Below are 23,411 nucleotides of genomic sequence, written 5' to 3'. Positions count from 1 at the left end.
TTATCTGCACAGGAATTAAACACTGCCACTGCCCACATTTTTATTTTACTTTTTTTTTTAATTCAAAGTGTAGAATGGGACGGGACAGAAGAGGAGACGAGTGGCGGGTGTGTGTGTGTGTGTGTGGGGGGGTGGAGGACACCATGATGAAAGTGTAACACCAGAGCAGAGCAGGAGGAGAGCAGAACTGGGGGAGAAATCCATTTAAATGAAAGGGAGAAAAGAGGCGTCAGCATTAGTAGCTAATCCACTGCAGTGAGAATGCTTTCTCTCTGCCTGCGGCCTCACGGCTTCAGTCATCATCATAACAGGAAGACTGTAACATACACTTAACTGTATTCCAAACAGCACATCCAAGCAAGACAGTCCTGTGAGAGAAAACCATTTGCCTGCAGGGAAGCCAAGATATCTTGCAGCCCCATTTTTTTTTATTTATTTTTTTGTTCACTGTTGATGTTTCTTATTAGTATTTCATGAGCGACTTCCGGATTTGTTCCACAAAAATAACAGTATCTCATTTGAATCTCAGTCTCTCGCCATTCAAGCTCGAATTCTTCAGCGTTACATGTCCGTGTTCGCAGCCCCCAGGGGAGGGCCGTGACAAAGGGAGCATCTCTCTTCTCTTCTCTCCCACCCCTTTTTCTCTCTTTTCACCCACACACTTTCTCTATTTAGCTCATGCTTAAAAAGGATGCCTAAAGATAGAAGCAAAGAAGCTGAACGGGAGCCAGCCGAATGTCATAGCAACAACGTGCCGCGGTTCACAAATACAATTTAGATCAGGCAGAAGAAGAAGAAGGAGAAGACAAAGAAGAAGAAGAAGAAGAAGAAGAAGAAGTTATAATCAAAGTCAAAACGCAGCTTTCTCGTTTCCTCAAGGACAAAGCTTACTCGGTTTCAATCCAGAGACATGGCAGCCGTGAAAAGCTGACAGTAGGGGCTCATAATCTGCCACTTCAACAGACTGCATCACTGTAGTGACAATGAGCTGCCTATGTTACTTAATTTACTGTCTTCAGTCGTCTGTGGGTGCACGTCACGAATTGTTTCAATGTAAAGGAAACATTACCTAGATGCTTTCATGACACTGTAGAAATTATGCATTTCCTTACATCGCAGCATGCAGATGTACATTTAACAGAAACATATCTGTTAGCACATTGAGAAAAACTCATTGGAAGCAGAGAATTGGCTTTTTTTGATTAAACAACAGAATCAATATGGGATCTATGCATTCAAGTTTTCACAGATCCGGGCTCAGCTGGAGAACTGTTCCCCGCACCGTCATGGATGTTTTAGAAAATCTTTGCCTCTCCTTCCCCTGGAGTTCCCAAGAGGCCACTTGCACATCAAAGGATCTGCTCTGAAAGGCCCGGATTTGCCTCCTGTGTAGCATTACATCTACTGCGGCTAATTTTTACACAGCTGACAAAGACGCAGCCTTGTAGATACACTGCTTCACAAAAATATTGACATCCTCTGATCTTTTTTCACATTTTGTCATATTAACATCACAAAATTTTATCTAATTTATTGGTATTTTATGTGGTAGAACCACACAAAGTGAAGTAAAGTGGGATGTGATTAAAAATGTAAATGAGTAAGTTATTAATAAAATCTTAAAAGTGAGGCAGAAAAAGACATTTGTTTTTCTGCCCTAAATAAGCTTTAGTAGAGACATAAAAATATGGCAGAAGATGCTCTGATCAAATGAAACCAAAGAATGAATATTCAGTCCTGCATACCAAACGCTAGCAGTAATACTGAACATTATTACTGTTATTACATAGAAAACATTGTGATGGCAGCATCATCCTGTGTGCATACTTTTCTTCAGCAGGTACACTAAAGCTGCTCAGAGGTAATAGAAGTCACTCCTTGAATAAAACCAGTTTGGAGGCTCCAAAAGACAGAACAACAACCCTAAATATAGCCACACCTACAAGGGAATAGCTTAGATCAAAGCATAGTCATGTGTTGGAATGGTCCAGTCAAAGTGCAGACCTGAATTTAACTACTTTGCCTCTAATCTGAGTGATTGCTGAATTATTTTGCAAAGACAAATGGGTAAAAACAGATATAGAGAGATAATAACAATAAAAGATGGTTCTATTATTGACTCTGGAGGGATGAATACAAATGCAGGACAACTTTACAAATCTTTATTTGGAAAATCAGTGAAAACCACATATCCTTATCTTTCCACCTAAATATTATACCCTACTTTGTGTTAATAAGTCACATAAATCCTAACAAAATGCCTTGTAGTTTCTGGCTGTAACGTAGCAAAATGTGGACAAGTTCAAGAGGTGTCAATACTTTTGCAAAGTACTGTGTTGGCTACTATGTGAAAACATTATTACTAAATCAGCCAATTTTCATTCATATTTCACCAGAAATTTGATATTTTTTATGTCAGAAATTTAAGCGCGAAAGTGACGCAAGTCCTTCAGAGTGCAGCATGACATTCCTCAACATCTGCACCTTCTAGACAAATCATTTCCCTCATCATCTGATTAAACGCCCACTAAAGCCATTTTAGCACTTGCTTATTTTCTCTGAAACAACCTCATTGTGCTATGCTTGCACAAGCCAGGCCTCGGCATCATAAACCCGCTGGCAGAAACACAGACTAAATAAAGCTGCAGCTCTCTGCAAGGTGATTTGAGGGGTGTGTCTGACTCACTATGTTGACCTGCAGTGGTTCTGACCCGGGTCTCAACAGCCTCTTCCTCCTGCAGTTGGTGGAGCCTCCAGACCTCAGGCGCACCGATGAGGACGACTGGCCCATGTCCACTGGGGTAAGAAGCGCACGGAAAAACGGGTCAAGAATTAAGAAAGTGTGCATAAATTTGCAAATTCATTGCTAGCAAGAATATGTGCGATTACCTGAAGTAGGCAGGAGCAAAGCCAAGGCGGTGAGAGTGCTGTGGGGAAGAGGCAGCGAGCGACACCGCTGCAGAGATGCCCTTTGCGGGGGCTCGAGTGGTGACACTCCCGGAGGGCGAGACAAAGCCTAGAGGGTACTGGGGTAGTTAGGACATATATTCCACATAACGCGACTGCAAATCACACAATCACACACTGTTCTACCCTTCACCTTAAAAGAAACCTTCCTCTCTGCGTTGTCCCCCTTTTTCTTTTCTTTCTTTTTTTTTTTTTGCTGTGAATATAAGTATTCCACATCCCAGCAACTCTATTCTGGTGCACTGGCCTCCATGTGTGCTCCGCAGCAAACCAAGAGAGACTATACATCATGCCGACCAAGGCGTTCTCTCAGGTTAAAATGAACTGACTCGGGGTTAGGCCAATGAGAGGTAAAGCTTATGGGAGCGATGAGGCAGAAAATTGGCCACTGAGAAAGACTGAAAATGAAGGATGGACACAGAGAAGCCAAAAAAGACAGGGGAAGAAGAAGCGGAAGAAAAGGAATTGGTGAGACGGAGGTAAAGAAAAAGAGAGGGAAAATGTTCAGAAATGCAGGCCTCTGTAAATGAGGCAGAGCATGCAGGCATTGTTGCAACTAACAGTGAGTGGCATATAAATACTGGGTTAGTCCTGGGCTGCCCTTCAAAGCCTGGAGAGTGTGCTTGATTCATTACGGACTTGCTCTATATTTATCGGTGAGTTGGTAGAGCCCACGAGTGAGTCTTGGCCATCCTACTTTTAGCTAGATATATTCTCAGATCTGCATATTATAGACTCTGAAAACATATGCTTTAAGGTAGCATCTGATTTATTTTTTTTATTTCAGAAACAATCGAGCTTCTTGACATCTTACTCTGTGAGGCAGCTCCGTTGTCTGGGTCTCTCTAGTAACACTGCTCTCTATGACAGAACAAGGCCTGGAGAGCGCAGCAGTCCGTCTCTGCCCTGGGGAGTGCAGCATGGTGGCAGCGGGCCGGTGTCTCAGCCGGGGCAGGGAGCCCACCTCGCTATAGTGCGTGTAGATCTCACGTTCCGGGTTGGACCTCCACAGGTCCAGCACCGCCGAGGCCGGACGGGGACGGTGGAGCAACCGCCTGTGAGGCACAGAGGTCTTCTCTGTGCAAGCCTGGGCCGGGGCTGGTCCGGGCTGCCTCACACTGCAGCCTGTCTTGCTGGCAATCTGCTCACACAGCTGGGATTGGCAAAGATACTCAGCCGCTTGGCCCACATACAAGCGCAACAATGCATTTCTTGTGCAGGGAATAAGGAGAGTATGTCTGCAGTTTTGACAAGCTACGCTTCATATTTCTGTGCAAAAAATAAATTCCATCAGTCGACACTTCGTGTTTCTACTTGCAGTGCATGTGTGGGTAATCAGGTAAGAAAAACCACTGAGTTTAAGAGACAGACTAACACTTTTCTTTTTCTTTTTTTTACCATGAGGTAATTATTAAGAAGGGTTGTAAATAATGCATAGGTTTATTTCATTACTTAATCATGATAAAAAGTCTAAACAAAACTATTTTTACAGTCTAGTTTGCAGCTCTCAAACTAGATTTGGAAACATGTTTTGACACATCACTAAATCAAGATGTTCCATCATACCACAGGGGGTTTTTCTAAGTTCTGGTCTTGTCTGCTGCAGCTGTTAGCTGCACATCAGATATGAATAAATAAAGAACTCTTCATTCTGCATGAAGACTTTCTGCAGGTATGCGTGTACTTCATATAAATAATTATTTCCAGATACTTTTGATGGGGAATGCATGATGGAACAACAGTGCTGTGCCAAGCAAGAACTTAAACCCCTTAAGCTTCGATTGGTATCCACTTTGACAATCAATATTTAAGTAATTTTCTACAATCTCATAGTCTAATGAAGCTACTGATAAAATCTGTGTATCTGTGCACACCTGAAAAGGCAAGGTTATGATTTATTATTATTTCTTTTGACAACAAGTGCATGGCTAATAGTTGTGTCGCTAACAGATTTGCTCACTTATCCATAGTTACCATGGACCTTTTGGCTACTTCATTAATACTCTCATTTTGGGTGGACAGCCAGATGACGGCTCAAACAGCACAGGTTGCTTGAAACCTGGGAATTTGTTTCATAACCTATTTCTGCTTTAAATCTCATGACGCTGTTTGTTCACTCACATTCTCTAAGAAATCCCAAAAGTCTTTACAGGAAAGCTGTGTTTATTTTCAGATTATATCACAGAGATTAACTCTACTTGCTAGTTGGGTGATTTTACAAGGGATTGGCTCCACGGGATTTTATCCAAGACTGTCAAACTAAAGAGGTGTAAACGTAAAACAATTTAAAAACAATTTGTAATTATCCTTCTGCTTAGCAAATCTTTACTTTGTGTATAAAATCTTAATAAAATGTGCAATCTTTTAAAGGGGAACAAAAACTACCGTATTTTCCGCACTATAAGCCGCACCTAAAAACCTTAAATTTCCTCAAAAGCTGACAGTGCGTCTTATAATCCGGTGCGCCTTATATATGGACCAATATTGAGCCACAACAGGTCTAGCAACTACGGGAAGCAGCCGCCGACTTCATTTTCTCCGTAGAAGAAGCGGGCGGTGCATGCTGGGATAGTTGTCAGAACGCTGGTTTGTTAATAAAGTTTGACTCACCTATCCATAGACATGAAAAACAATGACTGGGGCAGCCTAGTATACAAGGGCGGATCTACTGGGGTGGCAACGAGAGCCTTGACACCCCAGCTAGCGACAATGAATTAAAAAATAGTTATGGCAAATCGGACATAAAGTGCATGAAACTCTTTTTTCCGACAACATTGAATGCAACACAATGTACCCTGACACCCACTGCTAAGTAGCGAGAAGTGCGAGCGCGAGAGAAGGACAGAGCACCAGCAGCATTGATGGATTCATTAAGTGATTTACTGTAAGTCACACATGCGCCATTGCTGTCCATTGAGTCAGGAATATCGGTGGTCAGGAAACTACTACAATCGCGCAAATAATCAGAAGAACGGACGCAATGTTTAGCAGTTTATTTAACCATAGATAATGGTAATAAGGGCTTCAGATTTCACAGGTGAGGAAAACATTTTAATTAAAAAAAAAAAAAACATTGAACATCACGAACACCATGTTCAAGCATAAGGGTGTCCATATGTGCACTTGGCACCAGGACCCCCTAGGCCGCAGTTTGAAAGTGGGGGAAGAAGCCGGTCAGACCTAGCAGGCCCAAACGTGTAGTGAGGGTCTGCTGGGAATGTCTGGCGGAGTCCCCTGTGAGATGGAGCTTTAACTCTCATCTCTGGCAGAACTTCGGACACGTTCTAGGGGAGGTTGGGGACATTGAGCCTGAGTGGACCATGCTCCGTGCCTCCATTGCCGAGGCGGCTTATCGGAGCTGGGGTCGCAAGGTTGTTGGTGCCTGTTGCGGCGGCAACCCTCGAACCCGTTGGTGGACACCTTCGGTGAGGGATGCTGTCAAGCTGAAGATGGAGTCCTATTGGGCCTTTTTGGCCTGTGGAACTCTAGAAGCAGCTGATGGGTACCGGCGGGCAAAGCGGCATGCGGCTCGGATGGTCGCTGAGGTAAAAACTCGGGCAGGTGAGGAGTTTGGAGAGGCCACGGAGAAAGACTTCACTACGGCTTCGAGGCGTCCACCATCCAGTGTCTCAGGAAGGGGAAGCAGTGCAGCACCAACACTGTTTATAGTGGGGATGGTGTGCTGCTGACCTCAACTCGGGACGTTGTGGGCCGGTGGGCGGAATACTTTGAAGACCTCCTCAATCCCACCAACATGCCTTCTGTTGAGGAAGCTGAGCCTGGGGACTCTGGGTTGGGCTCTCCAGTCTCTGGGGACGAGGTCGCCGAGGTGGTCAAAAAGCTCCTCAGTGGCAGGGCCACGGGGTGGATGAGATCCGCCCAGAGTTCCTTAAGGCTCTGGATGTTGTAGGGTTGTGTTGGCTCACGCGACTCTGCAATATCGTATGGACATCAGGGGCAGTTCCCCTGAATTGGCAGACTGGGGTGGTGGTCCCCCTGTTTAAAAAGGGGGACCGGAGGGTGTGCTCCAATTACAGGGGGGTCACACGCTTAAGCCTCCCTGGTAAGGTCTATTCAGGGGTTCTGGAGAGGAAGGTCCGTTGGATAGTCGAACCTCGGATTCAGGAAGAGCAGTGTGGTTTTCGTCCTGGTCGTGGAACACTGGACCAGCTCCACACCCTCAGCAAGGTCCTGGAGGGTGCATGGGAGTTCGCCCAACCAGTCTACATGTGTTTTGTGGACTTGGAGAAGGCATTCAACCATGTCCCTCGGGGGGCCCTGTGGGGGGTTCTCCGGGAGTATGGGGTACCGGACTGTCAGGTTCCTGTATGACCGGTGTCAGAGTCTGGTCCGCATTGCCGGCAGTAAGTCAGGCTCGTTTCCGGTGAGAGTTGGACTCCGCTAAGGCTGCCCTTTGTCACCGATTCTGTTCATTACCTTCAGAATTTCTAGGCGCAGCCGAGGTGTTAAGGGGATCCGTTTTGGTGGTCTTAGGATCGCATCTCTGCTTTTTGGCACGTCCCACCGGGAGGAGGCCTCGGGGAAGACCCAGGACACACTGGAGGGACTATGTCTCTCGGCTGGCCTGGGAACGCCTTTGGGTTCCCCCGGAGGAGCTGGAAGAAGTGGCTGGGGAGAGGGAAGTCTGGGTCTCCCTTCTGAAGCTGCTGCCCCCGCAACCCAACCCGCAATCTTCCTAAGCGGAAGAAAATGTATGGATGGATTGAACAAGTGAGCAGTGGGTCAGTTATACTAGCCCAACTGTTGCTGGCCTGGTATTGACTTTGATAACCTTAAAATGTGCTGTGCAGTTCGGTGTGTTTTGGTTCCATTAGCACTAAACAACCCGCCCACCAAGTCATCAGTAGAGCAGGTGTTTAAATCAGCTAATCAACCACCGCGGTAGTCAGGCGAAAACTTATAATCACAATATAGACATTAAGCCTGACAACATAATGTAACAGACTGGATGTTCTGTTTTAGTGTTTTTGCTACTTTTTTGTGTGGGAAATGTTTGTTTTTTGGTGTTAATTCCCCTGATCGGTAATCTCTGCTCTCTCTGCTCGTTGAGCTGTTTGTCGGTTGCGAGAAAAGGCGGAATAGAAGTGGTTGGAGTTATTTTGTCTTTATTTCTTTATCCATTTAAATTTTGTTACTTTATTCTTAAATTTCTATTATTTGTAGGTTGATAATTGTTGATTTTATGTATTTTTTGTTTTATTATTTTTCTTATTTATTTTCTAAATTTAGACAGGAAGTAATGTGGGTCAGTCCACTTTCTATAAGTGCAGGGGCCTGGCGAAGGACCAGCAGGCATTTGGGTTTGGGGCCGATGGTTTTTACCAGAGCAAGAGTGGTAGCATGAGAACAAATGAAAGTTTGATCTCTGTAATTGTTTGGTGAAAGAGGAAAATAAATCACCAAGAACAATCAATAAGTTTGGACATTGAACCTTGTTTTGCCTGTGTCTAGAAACATGACCCCAATGCCTTAGTAGTGGCTTGGTGGAACTTTCATTGGATGTTTGGCTTGGCAAACAATCGGAAGTGGTTCTGTCTAGTTTGGTTCTTCACCTGTTTATCAGCTTTATTTTATCTTTATTCCTAAAAAACAACCGACAAAAACTGAGCTAATCCCCTGTGTTCGCAAAACGTGGTGATATTTATAACAGTCGTCAAACTACGGCTCCTACAGCATATTTAAAATAAAACGATTGACCAATATAAATAGAAATTTGCCCTTTCTTGCATCTTGACAGAACTAACAGAAACTAAACTGTTTATAGATTTTTATCATGGAGAATTAATCAAACATCAATTTTCTAATCTTTATTTTAAGACGTATTTAATAGATATATCTAATAACAGATGATGGCGCTACTAAAATTTTTGTGACAGATTTCTTCTTGTCCTGTATTGGGATGAAATGGTTTTCTGGACACAATGAATCACATAGCGACTAATAGGCGCTGTCCAGTCCAGTAATACATAATACATATCAATTATCAGGAGAATGAAAGACGTAAAAATAATTAACTATACCACATTAATATTGATTAATCAACCATATATATATATATATATATATATATATATATATATATATATATATATATATATATACGCTGCCACCCCCGAAAAAATCCCTGCCCCCCTCTTGCCACCTCATAGATATTTTTCTAGATCCGCCCCTGCTAGTATATAAAGTACTCGGGGACCCTTGTCCCGGGTGGCAACCGTAGTTTATTCTATGCGCCTTATAATGCCTTACATATGAAAAAAGTTTTAAAATAGGCCATTTATTGAAGGTGCGCCTTATAGTGCGGAAAATACGGTACTACAAGACACTGTGTGTAGGCTTCTGTGCTCCAAATTAAATAAGTTACCCAATGATATGAATTTGTTTTTTTAAGCAGTAGTGGTTTAGAAACTGAATTTTGAAGCACAAATAGCTTAAGGACATCATTAAAAAATAAAGGAACTCAGTTGAACTTTCATGTATAGATCTGATTCCCACCTAGGTGTAAACGCAGGACCTTGCTAAACGGTTGTGGGACACAAGATTAGCACTTTTCCCTAAACAAAGGCTCCTAAAGCCCTTGCCTCTGCATAATAAACCCCTATGAAAGTGTGCTGAGTATTGAGATGTCATATCTCATTTAGTCAGAAGCTAACATGCCCTGACTCGTTGGGATGACTAGGAGGGAGATGACTAATTCTGAGAAGGGGCGGTCGCCGTTAAGAGGCGCTGACGTCACGGACCTCTGGGGCCGCTGCAGCCTGACACTGCATGCTCGGTGGGAGACGCAAGCTTTTCTTTTGCAAGCTACAAAAAGCTGGCCAAACGGGAAAGGACAAACTTTTATAACATGCTGCTGTGTTTTTTTTTTTGTTTTTTTTTATTTACTGTAACCTCTTTTCTCCAACAGATGGAGCAAAAGGACAACATCAGGGCTGCTGTCTCATATCTATCCATTCAGCCACTCCAGACCGTATCATAAAGATATAAGTCGCAGCTCTGATGCACTGTATATTCCAGGTTGCAGGTGATTTTTTTTAATAAGCAGAAGAATGACCATGGTTAAGGCAGTTACATAAATGAACTTTTTAGCTTTTGTGCAGTAATTACATGACACATGCCTCTGGGAAAGTTAATGAAGTGAAAAATGCCTGCAATGAAATGTGGTTATGGAAAAAAATACACAGCATATTACACACGGATATGGCATTCTCTTAAAGAAATAGAGATACAACAGCTTAACAAAACAAGTAAACAACTTCTCTGACAAATTTATTGTCAGCACTTTACAGGTTTTCGTTCCTTACCTTAAAAATTTCTTCAGTAGAATCTGAGGCTGCTACGCTATTGGTTGTGCTTTCTTTATCACCTTGTTGTGATTGGACATTCACTTCCTGTACTTGGTGGGAGTCAAGCGGAGTATCCCTGGAATCCTGCTCATTTCCTTTCTGTCCCCCTACCTTTTCCTCTTGACACAGGCAGCTCAGCTGAACCCTCTCAGCATCAGCTTCAGCCTCCGCGCTTAAACTTGAATCCTCAATATGATTCTCTACAATTGCCGTGGATTTGTGGTTTGTCACGTTGTCTGGGCTCTGAAGGCCATTAACAGCTTGAGATCCTGAAGAAGCTCTAAAGGCTTTTGGGGCAACTTTGGGGGATTGTCCACCGGTTGTGGGCGCTGGAGTTTCACTGTCAAAGCTACTAGGATTTGAGGGTTGAGCAGCGAGCGGTGACAATTCTGTTGGTTGGGGTTTTAAAGATCCTTCATTGTGGAGTGTGAGAGAAACACTGTGAATGTTGTCCACTGAGCGTTGTGGGGCCCGCGGGGAGGTCATCGGAGTCTTCTCTCCCTCTGGAGGAGAGAAGGACCGTGAAGTTGTCCGCCATTTTCTGGCAGATTCTGCTACACTATTAAAAAACTTAAAGAGACCACCAAAGTGTCCCTTTGTGTCCGATTGTTTCGGGGGGGGCGGCTGAAAGTCTCTGACACTCTCGAAGTCTACAGATCCAAAATCTGAGTCCATGGTTTTGTCCAACGAGGGGAGCTCAGAGTCAAAGCTTCTCTCTGAGTACACGGGATTACTTTTCCCCAAGAGGGAAATCCTCCTCAGGTAACTCCACACATCCTTGTGCCTCCTCCCTCCACTGTGATGGGTTCTGGGGCTACCCCTAACACTGGGCTCCTCACAGTCTGCGCTGACTTTGTTGCAGCTGTTTGAGTTGCTATTGCTTCTCTTGGTGTATGAAATTCTTTCAGACAGTTTACAGCCATTCTGGACAACAGTCTCTCCTGTAACAGCGGGCTGGAGGCCATCTATTGGCGCAGACAGATCCAGGTCTTCAAACGAGCAGTCAAAGTCCACCGTGTAGCCGGCATACGAATGCCTCTTCCCTCTATTTCGAAGGGTGCTCTTGCTGGTCTGCTGCGGAGTGCCGATGTCACGGCAGAAAGACTCCTCGTCCACTGAGCTGGTGAACTTGGCAGTGGACAACTTCCCTGTTTTTCCTCTGAACACGGCGGGGGATTTTAGCTTCTTAAAAGACCGAACTTTGTCTGCAAACGAGAGTTTAGGGATGGAAGCCTCTCCGGGGAGGATCATGGAGTGGGGCCTCCTTTCCAGCTCAGGGACGGCTCTCTTTCGGTTTAAGATGCGCCAGATGCCCCCCGTGGCACGGGCCCTCCGGTTGACCTCCTGTCTGTCCTTGACAGGGGTCTGAGAGGAGGCAGCTTGGCTCTCTTTCTGCACCTCCACGGGCCCCGGCCCCGTCTCCTGAATACAAACACTGCCTGTCTCGTTCTCCACATCCAGAGAAACATTGAACACTCGGTTGACAAACCCATTAGGGTTGCTGCTCTCTGAGGCAGGGCTGTCTGTCTGCGCCATCCTCTCTCATTCTACAGTGTCAGCTATCAGCTCCGGTGAACATCATGTTTAGGTCTTCTCTCTCTCTTTTTTTTCAAACACCTGAAGGAGCAAAAACACATTCTTATTCAGCAATCTGACATTAAACTGACAACACTGTCATTTCATATGTGCTCCTTCAATTCTAACTTACACAGAGGAACTCGGAAATGCATGCAATGAATGCCAATGATATTACAGAAAATATATGGGAGTAAAATCAGTCTGACAACTGTGTTTCACCCAGGGTCAAGTATTCAGGAACACCTGATATGAAGATTATCACAGTGAGAGAGTTAGACTGTGATTCTCAAACAGGGACTTCTGTTCCTCAAGTCAGCAACAGCTACCCCCCCTGCCCCCCATCATATTTGGTACCAATTATCCAAAGTAATTATTTGAGACACAGTCCCCCGTTTAACCGGGAGGCTGCGTTGCCATGGAAACACTCACTACAGGGATGTCTGGTTATTTCAGACCTGCTTCTGCTGTGACATCATCACAGCTTAGATAAGCTTCTTTTGGGGATGATGATGATGATGATGATGATGATGATGATGATGATGATGATGATGATGATGATGATGATGATGATGATGATGCTTTCTACCCGTCCACATGGTAATTACCCCTGTTTGGTAATCCCTGTTATGTATAGAGGAGCACCTTACATAATCGAGGCCTTCGGCAGACGTTGCTTTTGTTGCGAGACTTCTGAAGCAAGGATGAGTTTCAAAGTTCTGACCTTTTAACCGGATATCACAATTTACATTTAACTTTTTTTGTTTTGTTTTGTTTTGTTTTGTTTTGTTTACTGGTAAAAATTTTTTTTAATAAATACAAAGTTTTCTACAAATGCAAATTCTGCAGTCATAGAAATAGGAATGGAAACATATATTAGTTTGATACAAAATCATTTGGTCATTTTAAAACCACAAGCTTCAGCTTTCTTTAGAGGAATTTTACATGTATTTGTATTCAGACCCCTCGAGAATCTATACTTGGCATATTTGATACCAGCTTTGTTTTATCCTCAAAAAATATATATTTTTTCTCATTCTCCTTTACAATACAAATCAAGCAGAATCAGTCTTAAGAGCATCAATAAATAGCTATTTCTTCCCATTTGGATTTAGGTCTGAGCTTTGACTGGGCCACTCTAACATACAACTCTGTTTTGAGTTTAGCTATTTTCTTGTAACTTTGTTTTCTTGCTGAAAGGCAAATCTCCACCTTGATCTTAAGTTGTTTTCTTCCAGGATTGTCCTGTATTTAGCTCCAGATTCTCCGTCCCTGTGGAAGATGGGCTTCCTGGCTTCTTCTCTGATTAATGCCTCCATAGGTGGACTACCATATCTGGGTTACTTTGCAAGTGTACCACACGCTTTCCCCTTTTGGAAGATGGATTAAGCAATGCTCCATGGCATATTGTTTTCTAGCCTGGGCCCTGCTTTACACGACTCCACAACTCTGTAGTCCCTGTCCTGTCAGCTGTGCTCCTTGGTCTTCATGCTGATTATTGTTCAGAAATGTTCTCTATAAAACGTCTTCATAGGCCTTCAGAGAACAACTGGAATGAAACTGAGATTAAATGAAAGCAATTTGACTCTGCTTAACAATTAGGTGTCTCCTGAAGGCAATTGGTTGTGCTTTATTTTAATTAGAAATCCCAGGCTGAATAAAACTGATTGAATATGTATTGTTTAAGGATATATATATATATATATATATATATATATATATATATATATATATATATATATATATATATATATATATATATATATATATATACATGTATCCTTTTTTTTAATAAATGCTACTTTGAGTTGGTGTAGCAAATAAAACACAAATTAAATACAATGGTTTAAGATTTCTAAGATTTGAAGAGAAGAAACAAATTAAATGAAAGACTCTCTTAAGAGAAGCAGCTTTTTACTTATTGTTTATCTGTATCATAAACTATAGAACAAAGGAAGTAAATTTATACAAAAACTTTCTTGGTCTATTCTATCAAAAGATTTAGGGATAACTAAGATTTTTTTTCATGTACATAGCTACTTCAGAGAAATGTAAGTAAAGAAACTCTCATAGCAATGCCGAGAAGCAAACCAAATCAAAAACGTAAGAAGATGTAAAGTCCTAACAAGATCTATAGAGCTCAGCACATGGTGGAAGCCATTCATATGCAACATTTAGACAGCGCACAACCTAAAACATGTTAGAAAACAGGAGCAGTTTTGCAGCACTGCCCTTTAGAGTGATAAATCGAAAAGATCAACCTGAAAATGTCCTGGTTGATTTGAAGCATCCAAACATGACACAGGTGATAATGCTTCAAAAAGTATGTTTTTAAAGTCCAGGCAGTGGAATACCCTTTACTTCTCTCGATGAAGACAAAAGCTGAGGGCATAAAAAATTCCCACAAACAAACTGCTGCTGGAACAGGAAGGGCTTGGCAAAGCATCACAAAGGAGGAAAGCCGTTCTTTTGATGATGTTTGTGGGCTTCAGACTTATGCCAGTCACGGCCTGCATGGGTTCTGCACAGCACATTACAATGGAAAATTCATATTTGGTTAATCTGTCAAAGTCACATTTCACCGCAAATGTGCGACTATTCAAACTGTTGGTGTAAAAACTGTTCAACCGGTTGGAGTTACTTGCTGGTGATTTTGAGAGAGCTTCAAATTTGTCACGGCTAAAGGGTTCATGCAGTTTAAAAAAAAATAATAAAAAAAAATAGTTTGTTGTAAAGCCAGAATGTAAATCTTACAAGTGTATAAAACTTTTAAGAATGCAGTTGTCTTAAAATGGTAAGACCTCCTCTTTGTTGTTGGGTCAGTTTTGATTAGTTGCTAGAAACTAAAACGTTTATATAAAAGAAAAATACAGGCAATATCTCCTGTTTCAAGAGTAAGAAAGACCTTGTTTTTAATAAATATGAGCAATTCCTTTAAGGAAGTCATTGTTGGCTCACTGGTTAATTTTTTAACAAGCAGAGGTGAGTGCCTATTACAATAAAGATCCAGCACGAACAGTAAGAAGCAGATTTGCTGAGGTGGCTGGTGGACAAATAGTTTGAATGGAATGGATTCCCAAAATTTAATTTGGACAGGCTCTGGTACAACTTCTTTCAATCAGTTTTTAAACTACACACTTAATTTATTTAAATCTAAACATATCATCGCAGCTACTACTCATAAACTTTATTTCAAATTATACAGTAATATCCCATTAGTAATGTGTAGTAGTACACTTATTAGAGCCTATGGCTACAAAGTGCTCACAGGCTGTCTTTTCCTGTCACTGTTACAAAGTTATTGCGTAGCTACTTAGTTTTAACTAAACAAGAAAAATACAGTAAGTGTATTTTTCTCCGTTTTCTTTGGGCGTTAATTTTTGTTCTTATTTCACAGGAATGTTGCGTCTATAAACACTCTCGTTGACGCAATTTACCTACTTCACTACACTCCCCACGCAATGACACTGTCCCGTTTCTACCGAGGACAGTTTTACAACTAACAGACATTAATAAACTAAAACCCCGGGGAAGCGCGTTTATTTTAGCTAAATTAAACTCACAAATGAAGTTTCAGCTGTGGACTCACCCGCAGCACAGCTCCGCCGTGTTCAACAGGGCATCTCCGCTGCTGTCCCGTAACGTCGTCAGACACCGCCTGAACAGAGGGTGAACTCAGGCACTGCCTTAACTTTCAGTCCGCCTGTTCAAAAAAAAAAAAAAAAAAAAAAAAAAAGAAAAAAGGCGGATGTATTATTGTGGATAGCTACTCCCTTTATTTCTCCCGGCTCACATGTGTTTGGTTTGTAGGACTGTGAAACTTCGTCAGCTTTCATCAGAGCTGAAGAAACTCCCCGAGTTTAGACGAAGCGCGTGAACTCTTGCCCCGTAAAGCTCCTGCAGATGCCGACAACTCTGATTTGTGATAAAGCTCTCACGCAAACACACACGCAGACACACACTCGGTCTCTTTCTCTCTCTTTGTCTCTCGCTCTCACACACACATACACACCCCACCACCCCAGACAATTCTGCGAAAATAGCATTAACCCTAACCCTATCAGCCAGGGCCGGCACAAAGTTGAACAAGGCCCTAAGCAGAATTTGGTCCCCAGCCCCCACAAGCCCCCCATCACTTCTGCTACCTTACATTTCAGCACAGCACATACCTTGTATTTTTTTCCATGCTTATGTTTTTATTTTTGTATTCTACATTTAACACTGTTTGCGTTATAATTAACAAGAGAGACTGACTATATAGCTCCTCCGGGATTCCCCCGGAGGAGCTGGAAGAAGTGGCTGGGGAGAGGGAAGTCTGGGCCTCCCTTCTGAAGCTGCTGCCCCCGCGACCCGACCCCGGATAAGCGGAAGAAAATGGATGGATGGATGGACTGAAATATTTATTCAAAATTCCTTCTTGAATGTGCTCATTATAACTTTTTTTTTTTTATAGCAGGATTGTCTGTTAAATCAATCAAACTTGCTCCAGATCACCAGTAAAGCCACATGTCATGGCCTGTTGTTATTTATTTTCAACATATTACGTAGGTGAATTACACCTTACCAAAGATGAGCTTCTACATGCACATGGCTCTAGTGACCTAACTTAAGGCAACTTAAGTTATATCACTAGTTGTGAAAGTATTTTTTTTTCAGTTCACTTTCTAGCAGCAAAAATGATCAATAATATTATATGTGATGACTATTTTATTCATTTAATTGCTTATTGCTATTTTATTTTTGTTTCATTTATTTATGGTCTAAATTGGAAGTTGGGGTTTTCCTACTTGGTATCCTTGGCCAGCAGGGGGCTCTTCTTATATCTTAGACGAGCTCTGAGTTCAGTTTAAGAAAAAAGAAATGACTTGCTTAAGAAATGTAAACATTGCTCCTTGTGCTCCTCATACATACTTGAAGTTTAAATTAGCTTTTAACCCTCTGCTTATCCTTTTGTCTCCTTGAAAAGAAAATCTCCCATCCATTTCCTGCTGCTTTAGAAGCACACAATTTTTGGGTGCTGCTTTAAGTTTTGTTCACGGATTTATAAAAAAAAAAGAAAAAAAGAAAAAGAAAAAGAAAAAGAAAAAAAAGCACTTATATTTTCTGAAGCGACAGTGAAAGCAAGTTATTGACTGAACTCTGGTCTCACTTGCTGATATTCCTTTGGGATTTTCTCTGAATGTGAAAATCCTTCTATTGAAATGGTACAATGGGGAGAGGGAGCTCTGGGAGGGAGGGAGCAGGGGGAGAACTGAAGGAATTCTGAAAACTAAACAGCTCCAGCACTCCATCGCCCTGAAAGAGGAGATGGTGGAAGAGGTGGCCTAAATTTAAACATTTCCTCTTTGTCCTGTTTTGGGCCCATTGTCATCGCATGGCGTTCTCCCCTCCTGCACAGGAAGGAGTGGATCTGACATCAACGCTCTCGGCCTGACAATGCCAGGAAGTCTGTCTGACTGTATGTAAATATCTCCGGGTGTCCATGCTTCCCTTGCTTGCCCATGGAGAGGCTCTGCGCTCCTGCCTTGTCCCTTGGAGCAGCTATCACACAGTTACGGGTTCGAAGGTAGTTGTGGCAAGGCGTTGATTTACACGCCACACTTCCCCGATAAACCCTCGCCGCATATTACAGCGACGACGACCTTTCTGTGATGGAGCATTTTAGTGTACGGTCTATAGTGGTTTGGGTTTATTATTCAAACAGATAAAATGTTTTGCAGTTTCAGTTTTGTCTTGCTTGAGCTCATGTGGTCATTTTCTGTCATTGTTTAACTGTGACTCACTGTTTATTGCTCTCTGGTCTTAGATTCTTCCCTTGCTCCCCTTCTTACACCCACATTCGAAATTACTAAGCCACTTCTTTAGCCCAAATGCCTGGTTTATGCCATTGGCACCGAAGGTAAGCAGCTTTAAATAAGTTTTGCCACATGGTCAATTTTATATTTAATGTAAGCTAGTGCTAGCTATGCTCAACATTCTCAATCAATCAAGTTTAATTCCAGCAACAAGGCATTTCAAAATGCTTTTCATTATGGAAACACAAAAATAAAAAGTCATAAAGTCACTGGTGGTTAGGTAAGGTAATTTTATTTATATAGCATATTTTCAGCAACAAGGCAATTCAAAGTGCTTTACATGAACTAAAAGGAAATACAAACAATATAACGAACCAAAGGAAAGGAAAAAAAGAGGAAAGAGGGCAAAAGAAAACTAATATAATGTTGATCTAAAGTATATAAACTAAGTGCTCCTGTTCAGGGTTACTAAGTATTCTCTGGTCTAATTCCATTTCAAACTTATTCTTGTGGTGTTTATTTAAATTTTATTAAATTGTTAAATTATAAATCTTTGAAGTAATAACATATCTTAGCTACATTTAAACCAGCTTGTGTTTAGTGCAGCGGTAAAGGAAAGAGTCATTCTGAAGGTTTTACAATCCAATTTCAAAGTTGCTTTCAAAGCATCTACCGGGTAGATTTGGTCCTCCAAAGGATGCAGCTCTTGAACTTGGACACTCCTTAATTGTTTAAATCCAGATTTAAGGGAAAAATATAAATATTACAGGTTTTGCGATTGAGTTTGGTTTGGATAATGAATGAATGTCATTTAACTAATAGTTAAGAATGTGTATAAGACGTGCGGTTGCATTTTGTTGGAGCAAGAGTTTAAGTTTGTTCCCAGTTTTAGATAGCTTAGCTATCGCTAATGCTAAAAATAAACATGCTAGCATGGTGAGCTCCTGAGGCAGTTTTAGCTAATTAAAAGCAGATCTTATTCGTGGTTATTAGGGAAATCGTACAGATGTCACCTTGTTTAAACAGATTTTAAAAGCTGATCAATATAATTGCAATCCAGCTCATTTTATTCTTTTAACAGTAAAAAAAATTTGATTAGCAGAATGTGATTAATAACTAAGAATCTAACAAACTTATTTGAGTAGATTGATTGTGGATTTAAAAGTAGATTAAAAAATGTAACTACCTTATATCAGTTTGTTGTTAAACTTACATTATTTACATCAGAAATATTTAAAATCTACGAACATATATCAATTGTTCCACTAATTACATTGGTTAAATTCTAGCAGTTTGCTGATGAAATTGGATTATTGTACTAACCCAAATTGCGTTAGTAAGATGGCCTGATTTAGGCTGAGCAGTTTTTAAAGTTTATTCACTTCCTCTGAAGACCGAGCAGTCTTCCTGTTGTCCTCTAGCCATTACAGAAGACATCCTGGCTCCCTCAAGCCAGGTGTTCATCTCAAAGTTACACTTTCAAGATATATCTACATTGAACACCTACTTCTCAAACTAGCAAGCGTCCGAGAAACACAAAAGCTGTAGCGACCCACATCAAAGTCACTAATCGACAGAGAAAGACGCCAAGATCTGCGTGTCTGAATCAACATGTTTTGTTGACGTACGGTGAGTGTACTCCACCGCCTATTTACTATGCGAGTGTCGAACATGCCGAACAGAGCTCTTTGAAATGATGTCATCGGCCTCTCAATTTCAGAACAATCGACCCTTTCCTCCTTTTCCTATGACATGGTCTGTACTCCGCAGGCCCAGTGGAGATTATCGGAGACAAACACTGGCTGAGTTAGGGCCCAGCTGTAATTATTTCACCAGTCTTTGTCAAAGCTGCTGAGTGAAAACAGGCTGCCGTGAAAAAGCCAGCCAGCCAGACAGGGAGGGAGGAGAAGAGAGTTGGGGGGGTAGTGGTGCTGATGGTGGTGGGTTGGGGTGGGGAGCTCAGATATGTTATGATATCAAATGAAAGGCTTACTAAAGCCTGGGAACTGCATTCAGGAGCTGGGAAACTCATGTGAGAACAGCTGGGAGGTCAGCCGAGTCTTGTTTTCAGTGCAGGTGTTTGGGAACACTCGGGCTGAAACGGAGTGTGGAATTTTACCACATGCGCTCGAGCTGGGAGGAATTCCTGATTCCCGTCTTCCTCTCGGGGAGCTGAAGGCAAGAAATGCTCCAAACGTGGTCTTATATTCTGTCACATTTAAGTCCGGACTTGCCCACACAACAAATTCTGCAGAGTTAAATCAACACTGTGCCGAGTCTGTTTGGTCCTTATCAGAATTGGTGTTAATTTAACTCTTCCAGAATTATTTTTAAAAAAATAGTCTGAGTAGTAGTTATAACTTTTTTCAAACTAACTTGTTGAAATAAATCTGAAAAGAGTTAAATTAACACCAGTTGTGATAAGGACCAAATAGACTCGGCATAGTGTTGATTTAACTCTGCAGAATTAAAAAAATAATTATCAAAGAAGTAGTCGGCTGTAGCACCAGAAAAGAGTCTAAGTTACCCTGACATTCCTGACATTCCCATTGGACTGACCTGCATACCTTCCTGACTTGGCTGCACAGGGCACCACACTCCACACACACACACATGCACACACACACACAAATCTGAACCCATCCTACTGGTTCACACTTTGACATCTGACTCTTTGATCCCAAGTCTCAATCAGTTTGGGTTAATCAATCAGTTTGAGTCTTTCAACCCATCCACCTAATGAAGCCCAGACGACAGCTGGAGCATGTTTTTCCGTAATAAAGGAATGCCTCCTAAACAAAACTTATCAACCAAACTTATCTGAGAGACAGCAGGAGGGAAGGACGAAAAGAAGGAGAGGACAGAGAGAACATGTCTCTTTCTGAGCGTGTGCGTGTGTGTGTGTGTGCGTGTGTGTGTGTGTGTGTGTGTGTGCGTGTGTGAGCGTGTGTGTGTGTGTTAGGGATTCGGCTGGGGATTTTCAGCTTTTATCAGAAGGAATCTAAAAACAGGAAGGCGGGTTCCAATAAACAAGACGAGCGGAAGACAACCACAGTTCTACTTCCTGTTTCAGAGCGAGGGAGGAAACAGCAGATTTTTGAGGAATTTAAATCAGAACACACCACATAAATCTACATTACTTGGAAAAAATAAAATACTCTTATGTGTCTATATGCCAAACATGACCAAACTTGGGGTGGGTAAACAGTGGTTGCTTGTGTGGTCTATATAGCAGAGCTTTTTCTCTTGTGGCCTTCAAAAAAAAAAACGAAAAAAAAAATCCCAAATCCAATGAGACAGATGTTTACTCCCCTCTCACCAACTCTGCACCAACAGGCAGATCCAAACTTGGCTGTGTTTGTGGGTCAGCATCTCTAACAAAAACAAAAAAAAATGCAGCAGCCGGTCTCGGCAGCCTCTTCAGGAAGTTTCTGAGTGGGGAACCCAGGGGACTTTGTGATAAAGGGTGGGACTACAGTCAGGAGAAGAGACATGTAGCTGCTGAGAACAAAAGGAGATAAAACTTTTCTCTTTTTTTGATCGTCCTGTCGTCTTCTCGGTGGGACACAATGTCGGCTCTGACTGACGGGGGATCTGAGGAGAGATAGGAGACAATTAGTTCTGTGATTGAAAGCAAACTTGTCTCCTGTTAGCTAATTTGTCTTTTGAAAAGCTTTTGATTTTTTGTAACAGAGCTGTCTGTTTTATCTGGTTGATGAATGTTGCCCTCTGACCGGATCATTGTGTCTGTTTAGAGGGGTTTCAGCTAAAGAATTCAAGCGCCGGAGATATTTTTACCAGGGACGGATCGATAAGTAAATCCTCCGGGTGAGACAGGATTTAGGGTTCAGTGGATTTTTCAGGTCCTAATTCCAAACTTTTCCAGATTCGCACTCGCTCGGTTCAGTTTTTATGAATATAACGTAAGAGTAACATGATTATCAATGCAAAAGTTCACTTTGAATTTACTGCGGAAAAATGCGAAGAGAGGAAACTTCAAACTGAAGGAATAAACAAAGGAAAAAGGGAAGAATGCAGAATTTAAAAAGTAATAAAACGTAATAATAACTAAATAACTGAGTTTAAAACTAACAAAACTATGAGGAAATCATGCTGGATCTCATTATGCGCAGTGTGCTCCATTTGGTTCTTATTGTCTCCCAGCTGGATGTAAAGACCCTCATACTTCAGTCACTTGATCCAAATGTTGATCAAATTAACTAAGCAGTCTTCACAAAACCCCTCAAGATTTAGTTATTTATCCGTTTTCACACTCAGGATCTCATAAATCTATTTAAGTAGATGTTTGATCCAATATGAGACTGTGTTTAATTAAAATTTCACTCTTTTTTTTCCAGATTTGTCTTTGAAGCAGAAATACAAGTGAGTAAAGGGAGACATCTAGAGGAGGGAACTGAAACTGCAAATAGTTACCTTCTTGATCAAGAAATGCGGACTGCTTATTCAACTTTACATGCATATGAGAAATTATTGTCTTTTCAGATTTATTTAAATTAAAATCGCCGTGATTTTTACGGTCTAATAAATATATTTTTGCTGTTGTTTGAGCATTCTCTTTGAAGCGTTTCAAACTCAAAAGCTGCAGTTATGGATATCCTCCACATGATGGCACTGCAGCTCTTCCAAAAGAGCTGAAAAACCGGCTCTGACTCAAGTTGAACTGTGTATTACAAGGCAATCCTTTATTATTAAAAATCAGATTGAGCGTGCATTGGAGAATAGGGTCTATTTCAGGAATCATGCCACACAGGCAAACACGGTTTTCAGCGGAATCAAATTTCATGAAATGAAACCGAAGGAACTTATCAAAACTGATAAAGTGAAATTGATCAAATTTGCTTGGAGGATTTTAATTAACTGGTAGAGCCTCGAGGTTTAGTTCGCTCTCCGATTGAATTATTGGCTACTGTAAGACAGGTTCAATGAGAAACCTCCAACCGTACCTGATAACGGGGCTGGGATTGTGCTCTGCTACCGGGTTTTGGACCAGCGCTAATGACTGAGGTGGCCTAAGGCGGGGAGGGAGCTCTCTCTGTCGTGGAGATGTAGTTACACATGCAGAGACTTTTTTAGATTTCGGCCTGGATATGTGCAACCAGGAATCCTCCCTCCTGGGATTCAGCCATCAGTCCCATGTTAGTCAATATATATCACAGCCGTCCTGCTCAAGCTGGGACCAGAGATACCGTTTTCTCTCTCTTTTTTTTTGGGGGGGGGAGAAAATTCGCCTTGAGCTAAAAAGTAATTTGATGTGAAAGTAAGGAATTAAACTTTGCGATGTGGGCAGCATTAGAGTCAGACGTGATAAAGGTTGCCAGCATCGATTGGATCTTCGTTACAAGGTGCCCGAGCCTGAGGATCTTCTGCAGAATGGGAGAATGTTCAATTTTTATAATGTTACACTCTGACCCTGTGCGATGATTTCTTTTGCTTTACACAACTGCAAAGAGGTTGAGGGGAAAAAAAGAGAGAAAAAAGCATGATCTGACTCTTTTCTTTTTTTTGCTGGCTATTTCTATAGAATCCAAGGATGCCTAATTGCTACAAGCTGGGTGATGGCTTGGTTTAAATTATATACAAGTCAAGTGGATTTTTCTCTCCTTATAATGAGTGAATCAAATTGCTCTCATTCAATTGCTTCACAAATCAAAAGGCAATGAGTATTTTCTGTATATGTGATGCAAAT

General features: G+C 41.8%; 1 protein-coding gene across 5 annotated transcripts in view; it reads right to left on the bottom strand.

Moving 5' to 3' along the window:
- Positions 1 to 15,631, bottom strand: part of arhgef9a (Cdc42 guanine nucleotide exchange factor (GEF) 9a) — a 63,424-nt gene extending 47,793 nt beyond the window's left edge. For 2 of the 5 annotated variants that reach the window (XM_008419625.3, XM_008419627.3), the window contains exons 1-5: positions 15,499 to 15,630; positions 10,293 to 11,951; positions 3,782 to 4,120; positions 2,890 to 3,016; positions 2,687 to 2,796 (exon numbers count right to left, since the gene is read on the bottom strand). In XM_008419625.3, coding sequence (XP_008417847.2) covers positions 2,687 to 2,796; positions 2,890 to 3,016; positions 3,782 to 4,120; positions 10,293 to 11,870 — 2,154 coding nt within the window. In that variant the 5' untranslated portion in view covers positions 11,871 to 11,951; positions 15,499 to 15,630. Of the gene's footprint in view, positions 1 to 2,686; positions 2,797 to 2,889; positions 3,017 to 3,781; positions 4,121 to 10,292; positions 11,952 to 15,498 lie in introns of all 5 variants that reach the window. The other 3 variants (XM_008419628.3, XM_008419629.3, XM_008419630.3) reach the window with 3 other exon arrangements.
- Between the last annotated feature and the right edge of the window lie 7,780 nt (positions 15,632 to 23,411).

Source organism: Poecilia reticulata, chromosome 10 (assembly GCF_904066995.2).
Source record: "Poecilia reticulata chromosome 10, P_reticulata-male-v2, whole genome shotgun sequence".
Lineage (NCBI taxonomy): Eukaryota > Metazoa > Chordata > Actinopteri > Cyprinodontiformes > Poeciliidae > Poecilia > Poecilia reticulata.
The sequence above is the reverse complement of the archived record's forward strand: the minus strand, read 5'-3'. Positions and strand labels throughout refer to the sequence as shown.